The sequence below is a fragment of the Molossus molossus genome, unplaced genomic scaffold, assembly GCF_014108415.1.
Source record: "Molossus molossus isolate mMolMol1 unplaced genomic scaffold, mMolMol1.p scaffold_m16_p_20, whole genome shotgun sequence".
NCBI classification, from domain to species: domain Eukaryota; kingdom Metazoa; phylum Chordata; class Mammalia; order Chiroptera; family Molossidae; genus Molossus; species Molossus molossus.
Window position 1 is genome coordinate 45,026,165 of NW_023425356.1, and position 18,041 is coordinate 45,044,205.

Below are 18,041 nucleotides of genomic sequence, written 5' to 3' on the forward strand. Positions count from 1 at the left end.
ATGTTAATTTGATGCCAAATATGTTATTCCTGCCAAAATACAAAACCTGGATCTAATCATGACTACACATCAGATAAAACAAAACTAAAAAACATTCTACAGAATAATGGGACTGTGCTCTCCCAAACAGCAAGGTCAAGAAACACAAAGAACTGTTTCAGATTACAGCTGTCTAAAGAAAACTGACAAATAAAAGCACTGTGTGATCCTGGGATCCTGAAAGAGAGGATAAAATAGCTATAAAAGCCGTAACAGGTACAATTGATAAATTTGAATTTGGACTATCATATCAATGTTAAATTTCCTGATTTTGAAACTGTATTATGGATATGTAAGAGAATGTCCTCATCTATAGGAAATATACCCTGAGATGTGTTTGGTGGTAAAAAGGCACAATGTCTCCAGCTTACTCTAAAATGGTTCAGAAAAAAACTATACTGATAGATATATGCAGAAAGGGAGTGAGAATGATAAAGCAAATAGGGCACAATGTAAACAGTTGGTGAATCTGGGTAAAGGTTACACAGGAGTGCCTTAGGTATATGTTTCAAATTCTATAAAAATAAAAATTTACAAAACAAAAAAGAAATAGTCATCATTAAAAAAAATATATCTATGTAAGACAGAAAGAGCCCTTTCATTAAGCACAAAATAAAAATTACAAGTGGAAGAGAAGCACAACTTAACTGTCAGTGTTTTCTTATTGGTACATAAAATAATAAAGGTCTTATAATCTATAGTGCCTAATATTCAATGAAATATAGTAATAATAATACAGTTGACACTGGAACAACTCAGGGGTTAGGAGTGCCAACCCCCGCACAATGAAAAATATCCATGTGCAACTTTTGACTCCCCCAAATTTTAACTACTAATAGTCTACTGTTGACCAGAAGCCTTGCCAATAATATAAACAATCAATTAACACATATTTTGTATGTTATATGTACCATATATTGTATTCTTACAATAAAGTAAGCTACATAAAAGAAAATGTTATTAAGAAAATCATAAGAGACATATATTTACTGAAAAAAACCCACATATAAGTGGACTGCATAGTTCAAAACCATGTTGTTCAAGGATCAACTGCACAATGCTAACAATTATACAGTGTTTACCACATGCCAAGTTCTGTTCTCAGCCTTTTACATTCACTATGTAATTTGATCTCCTGCAACAACCCTATGAGGTAAATATTATTAACATCTCTAATTTTCAGATGAGAAAACTGAGGCACAAATACATTAAATGACTTACCCAGGGTCACCAGCTAATAAATGGCAGGGCCAGGATTAAAGTCCAGGCATTCTTTCATCCAGAGTGTATGCCCGTAATCACTAACTAGGTCACACTGATCTTTACAGTTACCTGGGTGGGCCCTGTGTATTCCTGATTTTCCACACCAGCCCTCTCTAGCATCGCATCCATCACATCATTCAGCTGGATCACTTCTACTCTTTTATTGGGTTTCCTAAAAGATTAAGGTGGCAGTCTTAGTAATCAGTGTTACAATAGGTCATCTTCAAATCACAAAAGAATATGTATAAAGAAAATGAATATACTATGGAACATAAATGGTATCTTAAAGCATTAGACTTGTAAGTATTGATCTACAGGGATATTAGGATACAGTTTTTTAAAAAAAGAAAAAGTGCAAATAGTATGATTTCTTTCATAAAAGAAAATAATGCTCCCTCCCCCCAAAATTCTATTCACCTATTGTGTACGATTGTAAGAACATAGGAAAAATGTGGAGAGATAAGCATCAGGCTATTACTGTTGGTTACTTCACAATGTAAGAGAAGAAAAGGACAAAGAAGAGGAAAAAACAAAAAAGACTGCAGCAAATAGAGAAATACTAATGGTTAATGTAGCACATAAAAGTATTTTATATATGATCCAGCAATCCTACCCTCTGAATACTCATCCAAAAGAAATGAAATCAGGATCTCAAAGAGATTATTAGCACCTCCATATTCATTGCAGCACTAGTCACAATATGTGGAAACAACATAGATGTCCATTGATGAATAAATGAATAGAGAAAATGTGGTATATACAGACAGTAGAAATTATTCAGCCTTAAAAAAGAAGGAATTTCTGCCACATACAGCAACACGGATGAAGCCGGAGGATATCACGCTAAGTGAAGTAAGCCAGTTTCAGAAGGACAATACTGCGTGATTCCATTTACATGAGGCATCTAAAATAGTCAAATGCATAGAATTATAGAGTGGAATTGTGGTTTTCAGGGGCTGGCAGAAGAGGGAAATGGAAAATTGCTAATTAACAGGCATCAAATTTCAGTTATGCAAGGTGAGTAAGTTCTACGGATGTGCTGTACAACATTGTATACCTATAGCTAACACTGCACTGCACACTTAAAAATTTGTTAAGAGAGTAGATCTCATACTGTGTTCTTCCCACAATAAAACAAAATTTAAAAAACAATAAAAATAATTTTAAAATTGTTTAAAAGGGCATTTTATAGTACTTATATATTATACACATGTAAAAAATAAATATGCATTTGGACAAATGAAAACACTGATTGGATGATAGAACTGTGGGCAATTATTTTCTTGAGTTTCTGCTGTCATTTTAATTTTTTTTTGTATATATATTTTGTTCAGATAGAGTGGGGGAGAGAGAGAGAGAATCATCAATGTGAAAGGGACATATTGAGTGGTTGCCACCCTCACGACCCAACCAGGGCCGGGGACAAACTGCAACCGAGGTATGTGCCCTTAGCCGGAACCGAACCCGGGTCTCTCTGGACCACAGGCCGACACTCTAACCGCTGAGCCAAACCGGCCAGGGCTCATTTTAATATTTGTTATGTATAAAGTATCAAGAAAAAGTGATATAAATGTATATAGTTATTCTTTCTAAGAAACACTTTAAAAAATAATTGTACTTACATGGATGGGAAGAGCAATAGCCTGTTTTCATTATCTTTGAGGAGAGTAGTATATTTGCTGCAATAAATAAGGCAAGTAATGTTACTCTAAGACAATTATCTGGCCCGTTTATCACATATCTCAACATGATCAACTTAAGAGCTTAAGGAACGAAGAAGCTTGAAGATAATCAGAAAGGTCCACCACTTTGCCCACAATATCATACTGAAATAGTCTCAGACATCTGCAGATACAGGTGTAATGATATTTATCGTATTTGGAACTTTTTTAGTAAAGGATCCTTAATCACATTCCTTAATAGGTCACAATATGAAAATTTCCTTGATTCATTTAAAAATAGCCTTTTCGGCCCTGGCCGGTTTGGCTCAGCGGTTAGAGCATCTGCCTGCGGTCCGGAGAGACCCGGGTTCGGTTCCCGCTAAGAGCATGTGCCTCGGTTGCAGTTTGTCTCCGGCCCTGGTCGGTCGTGCGGGAGGCAGCCACTCGATGTGTTCCTTTCACGTCGATGTTTCTCTCTATATATTCCTCTCTCTCCCTCCCACTCTACCTGAACAAAAAATGGAAAAAAATGTCCTCGGGTGAGGATAAAAAAATAAATAAATAAATAAATAAATAAATAAAATAAAAATAGCCTTTTCGCCCTGGCCAGTTTGGCTCAGCAAGTAGAGCGTTGGCCTGCGGTCCAGAGAGACCCGGGTTCGGTTCCCACTGGGGGCGTGTGCCTCAGTTGCAGTTTGTCCCCGGCCCTGGTTGGTCATGCAGGTGGCAGCCACTCGATGTGTCCCTTTCACGTCAATGTATCTCTCTCTCCCCCTCCCACTCTATCTGAACAAAAAAAAGGAAAAATGTCCTCGGTTGAGGATAAAAAAATAAAAATAAAAATAGCCTTTTCAAAGGTAAAAGGCTTTTCTAAGAACATTGAAGTCAACAAAGTTAAGTGACTAAAATGGTTATAGAATTAATAAGAAGCAGAGATGAAACTAGAATCCAGTTTTCCTGACTGCCAGCCTTATCGTCCTCTGGAAGTGCTTGTTTAGAGCTAAATGAGAATCATAATGAGAATGACATAGTACTACTTTAAATTCATTATTATTTATATATCTTTTGTCTTCCCCTACTTAATAAGCATTTCATTTGGTTCTACCCCCTACTGAAAAACAGTTGATTAATAAAATCCATTTTCAGATTTGAGATCAGTGAAAAATCTCCAGGGAATATAAACACTCAGTTTCAAAAATGAGTGTGTGAGAAAGACTAGAAGCAACGCTATCCCAGGAGCAATGAGCTCACCTAGTACCCAGATCTTGCTTTCTAAGTATCATTCTCCACTAGAAGGAATCAATACTCTTTGGAGAAGTGACTCAGAGCTCATTCCAGAGCTGGAGTTAGGAAATACAAGATGAACCTAGAAATCTTATTGAGCTAGAAAATAAAGAGAAAATTCAAAGAAGTATGGGGATATGCCTAAAGAACACAAGATTTTTTAACATCAAAATAAATAATCAGCCCTGGCCGGTTTGGCTCAGCGGTTAGAGCGTTGGCCTGCGGTCCGGAGAGACCTGGGTTCGGTTCCCGCTAAGGGCATGTACCTCGGTTGCAGTTTGTCCCCGGCCCTGGTTGGGTCGTGTGGGTGGCAACCACTCGATGTGTCCCTTTCACTTCGGTGTTTCTCTCTCTCTCTCCCTCCCACTCTATCTGAACAAAATATAAAAAAAAATGTCCTCGGGTGAGGATAAAAATAAATAAATAAATAAATAATCATAATAAAGAATTATAACCCATTGGAAACAAAAAGAAATCCATGGGTCCATATGGTAAAATGTGAACTAATAAATATAGAAGAAATGATGGAGCTAAAAAAAGTCCAAAAAGATCTATAACTATTGGGTTGCTAGGAAACATAAACTAAAGTATTTGTTAGTAAAGGGTCATGATGTCTTCAACTTGCTCTTGAATAATTGGGGTGTGTGTGTGTGTGTGTGTGTGTGTGTGTGTGTGTATTAAAGCAAATGAAGCACTCAGTGAGTCAGGATAGAGGGTACAGGGAGTTCCTTATCTTATTTTTGTAACTCTTTTATAATTTTGAAATTATATAAAAATTAACACTTACCTGAAAAAGCAATTCTATTTAGTTCTTTGGGAAAATATTGTTCAGAAACCCACCATCACAAGGAAATGCCATATAACATACGTACTGGATAAAGTAAAAAGAGTGGCAGCTTCTGGATATTTTATTATAAAACCTTAGTCCAAAGTTCTAGTTTTGTAAACTGTGAAACAGTCAAGTGTTGTTTCAAATAATAAAAAGAAGATCCCATTTTCAATCCCATAAAGAGAAAAACTGGAGATGAGTAGTCTGCAATGTGGAACGAAGCCCTAGAATTGCACATTATGAGAATCCAGCTTAGAAGGCTACTTTCCTTTTGTCTCCACAGTCATTGCTCAAAACCATTCTTAAAGAGGCATAGACAAGCATTCAGAACAAAGATCCATGTTTTTAAAGTCAAAATTAAATAATAGGAAAAGACAGAGAACAATTTCATCAGTAAAATCCCAAACTCTTTCAAGATTTTTTCATCAGTTTCTTTAAATGATTTTTTTTCTTAAATTGTATTAGGATGGTAGGCCAAATGTTTCCTTGTTTTAGTGTAGATATTGCCTAAGAACATGAGTGAATTTTTTTTCAGGATCCTCTATGTCTGGGAAGGAAGAAACAGTCTAAATTGTCAGATATTCAGTATATACCATAGTACTCACTCATCATAGCACTCCAAACCTGAAACTCCTTTATTTGACACAATATGAAATTCTTCAGGAATCAAAGTATCTGTTAGTTTCTTTGGCTTAAAAAGAATGACAAAAATGAAAACATCAGAGGATGAAAAAAATGAATTGCACAAATCCTAATTCCTGTCCCAAAGGGATGGGATTTATTAAGAGATTTTGATTAGAAAAATAACAATATTAGTAATATGGGACATAACAAGTAGTAAAAAAATTTTAGCAGAGCATACATTTTTAAAAATGTTAATTACATAACCTTGGTTTTAGTATTAGTTACAAGTGTCCCATATACTATTCAGAAATCCACTGACCCTTTAACATTCAATAACAATTTAAAATTCACCCTAGCAATATCCCCAAAATAAGAATTATACAATAAACTGTGGATTTCTAAAAACAAATAAGCAAAAACAAATCTATTCTCCTATATTTTCTAGATTAAAGTAGATAATTATAGTTTGGAAATGGCTTAAAATAAGATATTTTTTATCTTTTCTCACTAAATACCCTTTTCTAGAAATAATTAAAAGTGCTATGAAAACTGATAAGCAATGCAGGTTGTTGTTATATAGCACAACATTGCTTTATATTTTGGGAAAACATGGTTTGTTTGTTTTTTTTAAAGTAAAGAGAGGAAGATGAAATTATCAAATTCTTTATTTACCTTATGAGGCACAATGACACCATCATGTGACTGTAATGAATGGTCCGAATGTGGGGGACAAAGTACACCCTCCCTAGTCTCTCCTTTAACATATGTGACATCGTACAGAAAAGAAATATCCCTAAAAAGTAAGAAAAGTATATTTACAAAATCAATTTTGTCTGGTAACTGGATAAGAGTGGGTAAGGTTCACACATATCCTTCTCGTGGGTAGAAAGGGGCACAAAACTGGTCTCACCTCATACTTTACTAAGGCTGAGGCACTAGACATGATTGTCCTCCCTCCCCCCCATATTCTTCCCTCCTCCACCTTAAACTTCTCATTCACATCACAAGTTCTTTCCTTTCCTTCAATCTCTTCCTTGGGGTTATTTCCTCCACTTATGTCCTTAATTTCATCTTTGCCCACATCCTCGGCGATTCCATTTCATCAATCATAACCTCTGTGTATCTCCCCCTCTATTGGAACATTCCCTTTGGTCTATAACTCAAGTCTTTCACCTTTCTATAAAATTTCCTTGCTATGCACTGTCATGTTACCATGATAGATCAATCGATCAATCATCTCTCACTTTGTTAAACATCAAACTTACTGAAATTTCCCCAAAATCTGATTTTCATCTCCATCTTTCTTCTGAAACTTCTCCAGAAAGTTGATGATGACTTTCCACTGCTAAGTTATGAGTTTTTATCTTCCACTATTTCCCTGGATTTTTTTCCAGGGTTGGTCACCTTTTTAAAAAAAAACATTCTCCTCTATCCTGTGTTGCTGGACTCCCCAGTTTCTTTCATCTTATCTATTACTCTTTGGACTTCTCTGTGACCTTCTTGCTACTAAATGGGAATGCTCCACAACATTCTGTCCTCATCCCTGTTTCTTTCACTATACTTTCTCCCTTGGCAATGTCATCAAATTTTACCTTACCACATTTGTTACCTCCAGACATAGCTGATATCTCCCCTCCATTCTAATTTTTCATCCTCCTATATTCACTAATTCTGTCAGCATCACCGCTCATCAAAATCTCAGCATCCATCATTGATTCCTTCCCATACTTAGCCCTCGATATCCACCTAGCTCTAACACATTAATTTTACAGCCACCCTCAAATCATTCCAGTGGTTGGTCTGCTTGTCTTTTGCCACTAGCCCAAATTGTCATTATTTTTTATGTGGATTATCAAGTCTCTCTGGTATATTTTCCATGCCTCTACTAGATTTATCTCCCTACAGGGGTTATAATCACGTCACTCACTGCACATACTTTTCAGATTACTTTACCTCTCCCCCCAATTTTAATTGGTATAGCCATTATGAAATACAATGTTGGTTCCCCAAAAGAATAAAAAATAGAACTACCACATACCAGCAACCCCACTTCTGGGTGTACTATATATCCAAAGGAAATGAAATCTGGGTCTCAAAAAGATATTTGCACTCCCATGTTCATTGCAGCATGATTCACAATAGCAAAGACACAGAAATAACCTAAATATCCATTGACAAATGAATGGATAAAGAAAATGTGGAATATATATCTACAACAGAATGTGATTCAGCCTTAAAAAACAAGGAAATCCTGCCATTTGTGACATGAATAAACCTAGAAAATATTATGCCAAATGAAATAAGCCAAAGAAAAACAAATACTACAGGACCTCTTATGTGAAGAGAGAGAGAAGGGACAGGGGGAGAAATGAGATGTTGATCAAAAGGTATGAAGTATCAGTTACCCAAGATGTATGTGTTCTGGAGATCTAATGTATAGCATGGTGATGACAGTTAACAAAATTGTATTGCATCCTTGAAATTTACTAAGAGAATAGATTTTAATCTTCTTCTCACACACACACACACACACAAATGGCAAGTATATGGAGTAATGGATGTTATTTAGCTTGTGGTGATGATGTCACAATATATACATTTATCAAAACATCAAGTTGTACACCTTAAATACACACAATTTTCATGTGTCAGATATCCCAATAAAAATTTTTTTGAAGCTGCTCTCAGGATGATGGGACATCAGTTACTATCACACCAATTACAACTAGGTAAGTTGACCAATATAACTTCATTAGCTAAAGCAATGAATGCTTTATACACACACATAAACACACAAAATCCTTCCAAAGAAAATGGTTTGGTTATTGTCATTCAAATTTTCTCAAAGAGTAAGTTTAGGAGCCTTTTATATTTCTATTATTGAATTATTGGGTATTTTTAGAAAAAACGTTTAATTTGCTAGAATATACTTTTTCATTAAAACAGAGATGTTTTATTTATTTTTTAAATTTATTTTTTAGAGAGAGAAGAAGGGAGAGGGAGAGAGAGAAACATCAATAAGAGAGAACATCGACTGGCCACCACCTACATGCCCCCAATGGGGACTTGGCCCACACGTGGGCATGTGTCCTGACCAGGAATCAAACCAGCAACCTCTTGGTGCATGGGTCAATGCTCAACTACTGAGCCACACCGGCTGGGCTACTTCTTTTAAATTCTTGTGATAAATCACCTGTTTACACTCTTCCAGAAAATTTATTTTTTATTTTTTTAAAAAACAAACAAAAAACTTTGAATTTTGGCCATAAGAAATAAATTTTATTAAATTTTAAGAAATTTTTCATCCCTTTCTCTAGTCCCCAAATTATAAAATTGCATTCATACTTCAAACTTTTCTCCAAATCATCTGGTTGTTGTGTGCATAAATAAGCATGTGTTTTATCTGAAGTTATCAGGGAATGGGGTATTTCAGAGATATCGAATTTTCCTAATCAATATCTTTGCTTTGTAAGCAACACTAAGTCTTTCTAAGATGTATTTAAAACTTTGTGGCTTTCTTAAACAGAATATATATAACATGACATGATCTTCATAATTCAGGTTATGACTTATGAAGCTAGACATTTCTTGAGGACTGTCTGGTTATGTTTCTGAGACTTAGTACAGGGGCTGGACATACGGTAGGCTCTGATGTGTACTGGACACCCTCTTTGTATTGGGGAGGTTAGAAAGTGCTTTCCCAGACAGACAACCTTGTAGATAGGATTCTACAATTCCATAAATGGAACACAATTCCATAAATGGATGCACTTTTGCAAGATTTGGGGAGTAGAAGTGACGCAGAAGCCATTTTCCTGCCATATTTCAACTGCCTCTGCCAGCAACATTATGGAAAAGTGGTTTTCCTGAAGCAACATTTCACAATCCATACTCCTGCTGCCAAGATCAGGAAGGCAGTGCAGTAACAGCAGCAGCAGCAGTGACAGCTTCTTGATTTCAGTTTCCTGATCCTTGGAACATAACTAAGGGGGTATTTTTAAAATTGTAATATAATTCACATGCCATAAAATTCACCCTTTCAAAGAGTACAATTTACAAGTGTTTAGTATATTCACAATTTATAAGTGTTTAGCATATTCACAAAGTTGTAAAGCTGTATAACTATCACAAGTACCTAATTCCACATTTTCATCACCCCAAAAAGAAACACTTTACTCCTCAGCAGTAATTCCTTCTGTCTCCCCTCCCCACCCATTCTGTCTCTATGAATTTGTCCATTCTGGACATTTCATATAAACAGAAACATACGTGTCCTTTTGTGAATGGCTTCTGTCACTTAGCATGTTTTCAAAGTTCATCAATGTTATAGCATATATCTGTTTTTTATTCCTTTGCATGGCTGAATAATATTCCATTGTTTAAATATACATGTTGTTTATCCTTTCATCAATGAATGAACAGTTAGGTTGTCTCTACTTTTTGACTCTAGAACTCTTGTGGTAGCTTTGGAGGCAGTACCCTCCAAGAGTTTTTAATTCCATCCTGCTCTATTGCTTCACACCTGCTCCTTTACCCCTTCCAACAAATTTTTAAATACTCAATTTCTTGCTTTAAAAATCTAGAGTGTCTTATTTCCTACACTGAATTCTAACTTAAAGAGTTGTTGAAAATATTACTCAGAGGCTATGTGCTTGGTTGTTTCATATTTTACTGCTCTGCTCCGAATATTTAAGGTTGCTGTACAAGTTACCTCTTATTATTACTATTTTTAAAACCAAAACAAAATCTGTTTATCTGGATTAGGGACTATAAATAGTTCTGTCTCTAGTACTTGACCTCCTCCCACCATGACTCCTGGACCTAGAGGAGCTCTGGCTGGGGCTTCTGCTCCCGCTCCGGATGCCCCAGCCTGGGCTGCAGTCCCTTTTTCTTTCTCTATTTCGTGAACTGTGCCTTTCACGACTTTCTGTTGTGTGTCCGTGAGATGTCTTACCCCTGTGGCTACTTGTCTTTTTCCTCTCAGCTTCCCCATTCTTTTTGTAGGAATGGGCCAGACTGGGGCTTCTTCTCCGCCTGGGCCTGCCATAGTACTTGTCATGGTGGCCCATCCTCTCTCTCCTCTCTGAGTCCTTACCAAAGGAAGAGCCAAACCGACCTGGAGACAGGTAGATATCCCTGTTGGCTTCCCAAAATTCATTGTTGGGATTTCTGAACACGTGAAGAAAGTTGCAATGTTTTCCTCTTGGGCACTGCTGTATTTCAAATAAACCACAAACTGCCATTTTCCATCTGGTCACTGGGCAGAACTCACACTGAAGCTGTCGTCCTGCATACCATCGGCCGTTAAACAGAGAAAGGGCTGCTTGACATTCTTCTTCCGATTGGTACTGAACGTACACATTGCCCCTCAGATGAGGTTCCAAGTTGCAGCTCACCTTGAACTGGATCACCTTCCCCACCTTCTTGAACTCGGGGAGCACGTCCTCGTAGAAGTCCAGGAACTGCTGGTAGGTCTCCTCTTCACTGTACTCCAGGCTGGCATCGGGGTCATAGTCATCCCTTCTGCACTGCTCCATTCCAAACGTTGTGAACATGCTTCTAATAAGAAGGGTGGGACTCGATGTGGGGAAATTGTGTTTACGTGAACACCTATCTCCAAATCTACACGCTCCTGTTTTACTGTAGAATGGACAATTGACTCGATCTTTCTCCATTATTCTTAAGTCCGTGGGTGGTTCTGGGTTTTGCCATGTGGCACTATTTTCCAACTCATTTTCAGCGTGTTCTAGCATCTTCTGCACAGCCTCCTCTCTCTCTCTTTTCTGCTGTAGCTTCTGCTCCTCCTCTTCTTTCTCTTTTCTCTGCTGTTCTTCCCATTCTTCCTTTAACTTTCTCTCCTGTTCTTCCTGCCTTTTTCTAGCTATCTCTTCCTTTTCATTCTTTATTCTAAATTCTTCTTGTGCCTTCCGCTCCCGCAGCAACCACTCCTCGTGTAATTTTTGCCTTTCTATCTCCAACAGTGTCTCTTGTTCACTAAAAGCTTCCTCTTCTTCCTCGTCCTCCTTCTGTGAGAGTCCTGAGTCTCTCAATCGGGCAAGTTCCTGCCGACGTTTCGTGCGTTTCTCCTTCTTCAGGGCTGCCCTGTACTTTCTGCGGCCCAGTTTCTCAGGAGGCATCTTCGGCTCAGACGCAGCCATCTTCTCAGCGCCACCACGCCGACAAGAGCTGCCGGAAAAGGCGGACTTAGGAGAGAGCGCAGCCGCATGCGCAGTACCACTCTCCCGCCCATCTCTCGGAAGGGAGGGCGGGGGGAGGGGGCGCGTGCCTCTGCCCAAGCGGACTAAAGACAGAAAACGGGAGGTTTCCATAGGTGGCTTCTCTCCTGACACCCTGCACAAATGAATGTCTCCTTCTCGAAAATTCCTACCCTGCCCTGCAAGCAATTTTCCCCTCCTACCGTGCTCTACACTATAGTGGAATGGCTTGTGGCCAGTAAGTTAAAATCACACTTCTCCCTCTTTTCTCCTCATCCACTCACGAAGCCTCACTCTACCCAAAGCAGCTCACCTTGCTCATTATGAATACTATTAATTGTGCATACATGTATTAATTTTCTACTGGTGCCAAAACAAATTACCGCAAGTTGAGCAGCTTAATCAACACCAATTCATTATCTTATAATTCTGTAGGTCAATAGTCCAACACAGGCCTCGCTGGGATGCAATCAAGGTGCTGACAGGGCTATGTCCCTTTCTAGATGCTCTACAAGAAGATATAGGGTTTTTTGGTCATTTGGTTTGTTAACAGAATTCAGTTTCTTGTGGTTCTAGGTTTGAGATCCCTGTTTCCTTGATGGTTGTCAGCTGAAAGCCATCCCCAGCTCCCAGCAGCCAATGGCTTCCTCCATTTTCAAAGCCAACAATAGAAGGCTGAATCCCTCTCACATTTAGAATCTGTCCTCCTTTTTCTGTCTCATTTCTCCAACCCATTCAACTGCCTTCCTTTTCCACTTTTAAAGATTCAGGCAAGTCGTTTGGGCCCATCCTGATTATCCAGAATAATCTCTCCATCTCAAGGTCCTTAACCCTAATCACATCGCCAAGTCCCTTTTGCCATGTAAGGTTCCAAGGATTACAGTGAGAACAACTGGGGGAAGCCATTATCCCGCCTACTACAAAACAGATGTTTGCATTTTAAAAAATCCAAGTCAGAAGTTATTTGACATTAAAGTTTTAATGTCAGTTAATTGCTACATTCAGATGTAGCTAATTATTTTTCAAAGTACTTCAAACATCTCATAACTACTTATTACTATTCATAATTATAGCCATGATCTGACGGCATAAAATATAGATACTTTATGACATGTAGGCCCCAGGACACAAAAGTCAAATGGCCCAAGTTTCTGCCACTTTTTCTAGAACTGATAATAGCTGAGTAATAACACTTTATATTTAAATAGCACTGTGTAATTTTACAAGTGCTCTTCCATTCATTATTTCATTTGTTTGTTCTATATTCCTGGGAGGTACACAAAATAGAGTAAGTCTATTATTCCCTTTTATAAATGAGAAAACAGAACTCAGAAAGATAAATAACCTACCCAATTCCAGTAAACATTTTTCTTTTAGATGAAGTGATACTTTAGTAAGGAGCATACAGAGTTGACAAATGGACCATACACAAAAAATGAGCAGATCACAATCTTTCAGAGGAAAATGTTAACATTTAGAATATTTTTAGGAATGATACAAAAATAGCAAATAGTATTTATGGATTTGATCTGAAACAGTGTAAAGATTAAGGGTTCACTTTGAGTAAAACCAAGAATTAAGCACTTGCTTTTCAAGGTTTTCCACATCTTGAAGCTACGTTAGCTGACATTTCTCAGATGTACAAATACAAGCAGCACTAGAGGCATAATTCTACCTGTATGATCTTGTCCCTTTTACTAGGGCACAAGGAATAGGAAAGTAAGGGGACAAGTACAGAAAGGCATGCAGCCCTGGCCGGTTTGGCTCAGCGGTTAGAGCGTCGGCCTGCGGTCCGGAGAGACCCGGGTTCGGTCCCCGCTAAGGGCATGTACCTTGGTTGCAGTTAGTTTGTCCCCAGCCCTGGTTGGGTCGTGTGGGTGACAACCACTCGATGTGTCGCTTTCATGTCGATGTTTCTCTCTCTCTCCCTCTCACTCTATCTGAACAAAATATTGAAAAATGTCCTCGGGTGAGGATAAAAAAAAACAAAAAACAAAAAACAAAACAGAAAGGCATGAAGCCCTGGACAGTTTGGCTCAGTGGTTAGAGCATCGGCCTGCAGACCAGAGAGTCCTGGGTTTGGTTCCCACTAAGGACACGTATCTCGGTTGCAGTTTGTCCCCGGCCCCAGTTGGAGTCATGTGGGTGCCAACCAGTCAATGTGTCTCTCTCACATCAATGCTTCTCTCTCTCTTCCCCCCTTTCTCCCTCCTACTCTCTCTGAAGATAAATGCAAAAATGTCCTTGGGTGAGGGGGAAAAAAGAAAAAAGAAATCAGAAAGGCATGCAAAAAGAAAACTTAAACAAACTTAAAGTAAGTACAGCTAGCACCTGTTGCAATCCTACTCATAATAATGTGGTCCCTCTTCAGATTGTATTGTGACTCATCAAAGGTACTGCTAGCTTTAAACTTTTTTATTCCGATTTTTCCAATTCTGTCCCAAGGAAACCATACAAAATGAAAAATGGGTATTCATCTAAATCTACCCCTACTATCTTCCTTCTTTACCTTCCAGCTCCTGTTAGGGAAACAGGATGGTCAATCAGATATTTGAATTTATTCCTTCGAATAGGGTGATGCCAGACATGATCAGCAGGGCGGGGAAGGGTACCCTGGTAAGAAAAGAAAACATGAATACCCAGTAGAGGGCGCACTAGTCAAATAAAATCTATTCTAAATTCTTTTGAGTATTTACATTAAGGGCATTTGTTTATTCTACAAAAAAAAAGCGCAAAATTCTTATTCAATACTATAGAGAAAGACTGAAACTAGAACAATTCAATATGAAAGACAATATGAAGGCAAAGTGGAGTAGTAGTGATCATTTAGGTAAATTATATAAAATCAAGTTAATGGAAATACTCAAGTATTTCCTTGGAAACAGTCATGCAAAAGACTTTCGTTTTCAATATAGGAAATTAATTTAAAAATACTTTTTAAGACAATCTGGAATATATAACATATGCTCAATAAATACTTAATGAAACAGATACCAAAAAGATAAGTGTTCCAAAGTAATTTATATATGCATATACACACCTTTGGGGTTTTAATTTTCTTAGGAGGCAATAAGTTTTCAGGACAAGAACCAGCATTGGCTGCATAGGTCAGAGAAAGAAGAACTTCCTCAGGGATGAACTCATTCTGAAGGGAAGTAGGAAGGGGTTTTGAACGATCCACCCGATTTTTTGTCTCCCTCAGTTCAGGAAGTCCTAAGAAAATAAAGGGAAAGAAAAACTCACTATTGTTTTTTGGAGTTAGTTGGAGATTCCCAGGCTGCCTCATCAATCCCATTTATATGTTTCTAACAGAGGAAACACTGCTCTGGTTGCTAAGAATAAGAATATTTAAAACACTGAACATTATCTGATCAAGAAAAAGAAACTCATATTGCCTGACATACTTACACTTCCATCAGACACAGGTTCAAAAACTCACGCTCAAAGATGAACTTCCACTATTCCAACTCAAAGTTGAAAAATTCACTTCGCTTACTCAATTAACTGGAATAGCCTTAAGATGGCGGGAATGCCTATTTTTCCTTTGATGTGAAAATGACAAAAAAACCTCCTGTTCTCAAAAATGTCAAATTATGTAGTATAGTCTCTTCTATATAAGTTCAAAGGTGAGAATAATTGCATTAAATTGGGCATTTATATAGAGTGGAAGGGATCTGCATTGGGTTTAAAAATAAAAGTAGAATTGGGATTTTTGGAAGAGAGCGGAATAACCTGAGCAAATTGGTAGAGTAATAACAATACAAAAAGTGTTCTACTCAGTTAAACTAAGGCAGGAGTTATAAAGTTAGGGCTAATCCTATGAAGTCAGTTGTCACTCTTAAAGGACTCTCCACTAGCCTCTGCCCCTCAGTTAGTATGTTATTTTCCATATGTTAATTTCCATAAGGAGGTATCCTGCTTTGATCCCCATTAAAACCTCTAAAGTTCACATTACCAAATCTCTATCTCTTGAAAGTTTGGGGTGGAATCTGAGTACCTGATGAAATAGAAAAAGAAAAACAAAGTTTAAATGGGCCATTAGCACAGTTTCCCCTACAAACAAGATGATGGTGAGTTGAAAGAAACTTCCATATAATGGGAGTCGGAATGAGTCTAGCAGATTCTTATTCTAATTCAGATATGCATTTATCTGATCTGTATATAAATGAAAATCTTAAATAAGGAATTACTTTCATTTTGCTCAGCGGTTAGAGCGTCGGCCTGCAGACCAGAGAGTCCCAGGTTCGGTTCCAGCTAGGGGCATGTACCTCGGTTGCAGTTTGTCCCCAGCCCCCCCCCCCCCACCCTTGGGGTCATGTGGGTGGCAACCAGTCAATGTGTCTCTCTCACATCAATGTTTCTCTCTCTCTTCTCCCCTCTCTCCCTCCTGCTCTTTCTGAAGATAAATGCAAAACTCTCTTCAGGTGAGGAAAAAATAAATAAATAATAATTATGAAAGCCTGATACAAACTGGTTCCTTACTAGGTACCAAAAAGAAGTAACGTTTTATACAACTATTAGTATTTAAAATGGAATGAATTTAAAACAATATATCATCATCCTTTGAAAAAAAATGACACAGTAGTCCTTAGGAGGAGGAGTGAAACAGGAGTCTAACTCAAAAATACTCTAAAAGGGCCCTGGCCGGTTTGGCTCAGCAGTTGGAGTGTAGGCCTGCGGACCAGAGAGTCCCAGGTTCAGTTCCTGCTAGGGGCATCATGCCAAAAAATACTATAAAATGACTGGATTTTATTGCAACAAGCATAATGGAAAAACGAAGATAATGAAGGTATCCTGAAATCTCAGATTAAGGAAAAACGGTGGTGCACATACCATGATTTCTGTCAATGGCCATGATTATTTACGTCTGCGGAACCCTTGAACAACCTTACCTGTCTCTTCCTTGGATGCAAAGGTTTTCATTTTTTTGCTCTCAAGCGACGTGGAGGACGTTTTTGGGTGAGCCATAATAAACAGTGCCTCCAATCACTCTTTTTAGTAACTTGAAATATCTTTCCAGATAGCTAACCTAGACGCATGTTGGGCAGAGCTGCCACACTGACCTGCTGGCAAAAAAAAAAGAGAGAGAGAGAGCAAGCTGTTATGATAAGCTTATGCTAAATATCAGAGTTGACAACTCATCTAGCACGGATTTTCCTTCTCTGGGGAGATATCTGCTGCCCCTCGGGTCACCTGACACTACTAAGCAGCCTGTGGGTGGGTCAGGGTCTGCGCCCAGGCAGGGAAGGACACGCTGGGCCCGCGACGGCCGGCACCCGCGTCGGCTCGGTCTCCGGTCTCCCCCACCGGCAGCGCCTCACACGCCAGCTCCCCAGACTCAGGTCAGGCATCGTTCGCACCGCCTCTGCCTCAGCGGTGATGGGAAACGGACAATTGCCAGCCGTACTCGTAATTATGTTCCCTGCCAGTCATCTTGCGCCCCGCCATGTCTCGCTACGCCTTCGTGTCGTCATAGCAACCAAGGACCTGAGCCTTAGCCGCTCTCCATGGGGGCTGCCTTTGGCGGTGCCTGCGGAGGCGGGAGATAGCTAAGAATCCCAACCGTCTCTCGGGGACTCGACGTGTTTTAAATGGCAGCACAGGTTCAGAAGAAATAGAGAAGGAAAAAAAATGTTTAATCGGGCCGTTCTTACAGAGCCTGAAAGTGCCTTGAGCTCGGGGCTTCCACCCGGCGACAGTGCGCAGGCGCTGGCGCTGGCGGTGGCCGCCCACGCGCTCCCCTTCCGCGCTCGGCTTCGGGCTCTCGGTGGAAGGCGCCCCCGGTGCGAGCAAGCATCCTTAAACACTTATCTACCCTACTTTTTCACTGCTTTGCATATTTTTGTAAAACCCAAATTCCAGATAAAATGGGCAATTAAAAACTCAGTTGCTAGGTATCACCTCACACCTGTCAGAATGGCCACCATCAACAATCATCAAACAACAAGTGTTGGCGAGGGTGGAGGAAAGGAGACTCTAGGACACTGCTGGTGGGAATGCAGACTGGTCCAGCCGCTGTGGAAAACAATATGGTGCTACCTCAAAAAATTAAAAATTGAACTTCCATTTGACCCAGTGATCCCACTGCTGGGAATATACCCTAAGAAGCCTGAAACACCAATCAGG

At 39.0% G+C, this 18,041-nt stretch overlaps 2 protein-coding genes across 3 annotated transcripts in view; both read right to left on the minus strand.

Moving 5' to 3' along the window:
• AXDND1 (axonemal dynein light chain domain containing 1) overlaps positions 1 to 17,376 on the minus strand; it is a 60,186-nt gene extending 42,810 nt beyond the window's left edge. For both annotated transcript variants that reach the window (XM_036273480.1, XM_036273481.1), the window contains exons 1-8: positions 17,323 to 17,376; positions 16,808 to 16,978; positions 14,956 to 15,128; positions 14,425 to 14,528; positions 6,373 to 6,493; positions 5,682 to 5,767; positions 2,925 to 2,981; positions 1,372 to 1,474 (exon numbers count right to left, since the gene is read on the minus strand). In XM_036273480.1, the coding sequence (XP_036129373.1) occupies positions 1,372 to 1,474; positions 2,925 to 2,981; positions 5,682 to 5,767; positions 6,373 to 6,493; positions 14,425 to 14,528; positions 14,956 to 15,128; positions 16,808 to 16,883 (720 nt within the window). In that variant the 5' untranslated portion in view covers positions 16,884 to 16,978; positions 17,323 to 17,376. The remainder of the gene's footprint in view (positions 1 to 1,371; positions 1,475 to 2,924; positions 2,982 to 5,681; positions 5,768 to 6,372; positions 6,494 to 14,424; positions 14,529 to 14,955; positions 15,129 to 16,807; positions 16,979 to 17,322) is intronic.
• Positions 10,452 to 11,858, minus strand: LOC118637609 (U2 small nuclear ribonucleoprotein auxiliary factor 35 kDa subunit-related protein 2-like). The gene is given in 1 exon segment (XM_036273172.1): positions 10,452 to 11,858. A coding segment is annotated over 1 exon segment (1,407 nt).
• Positions 17,377 to 18,041: the final 665 nt, after the last annotated feature.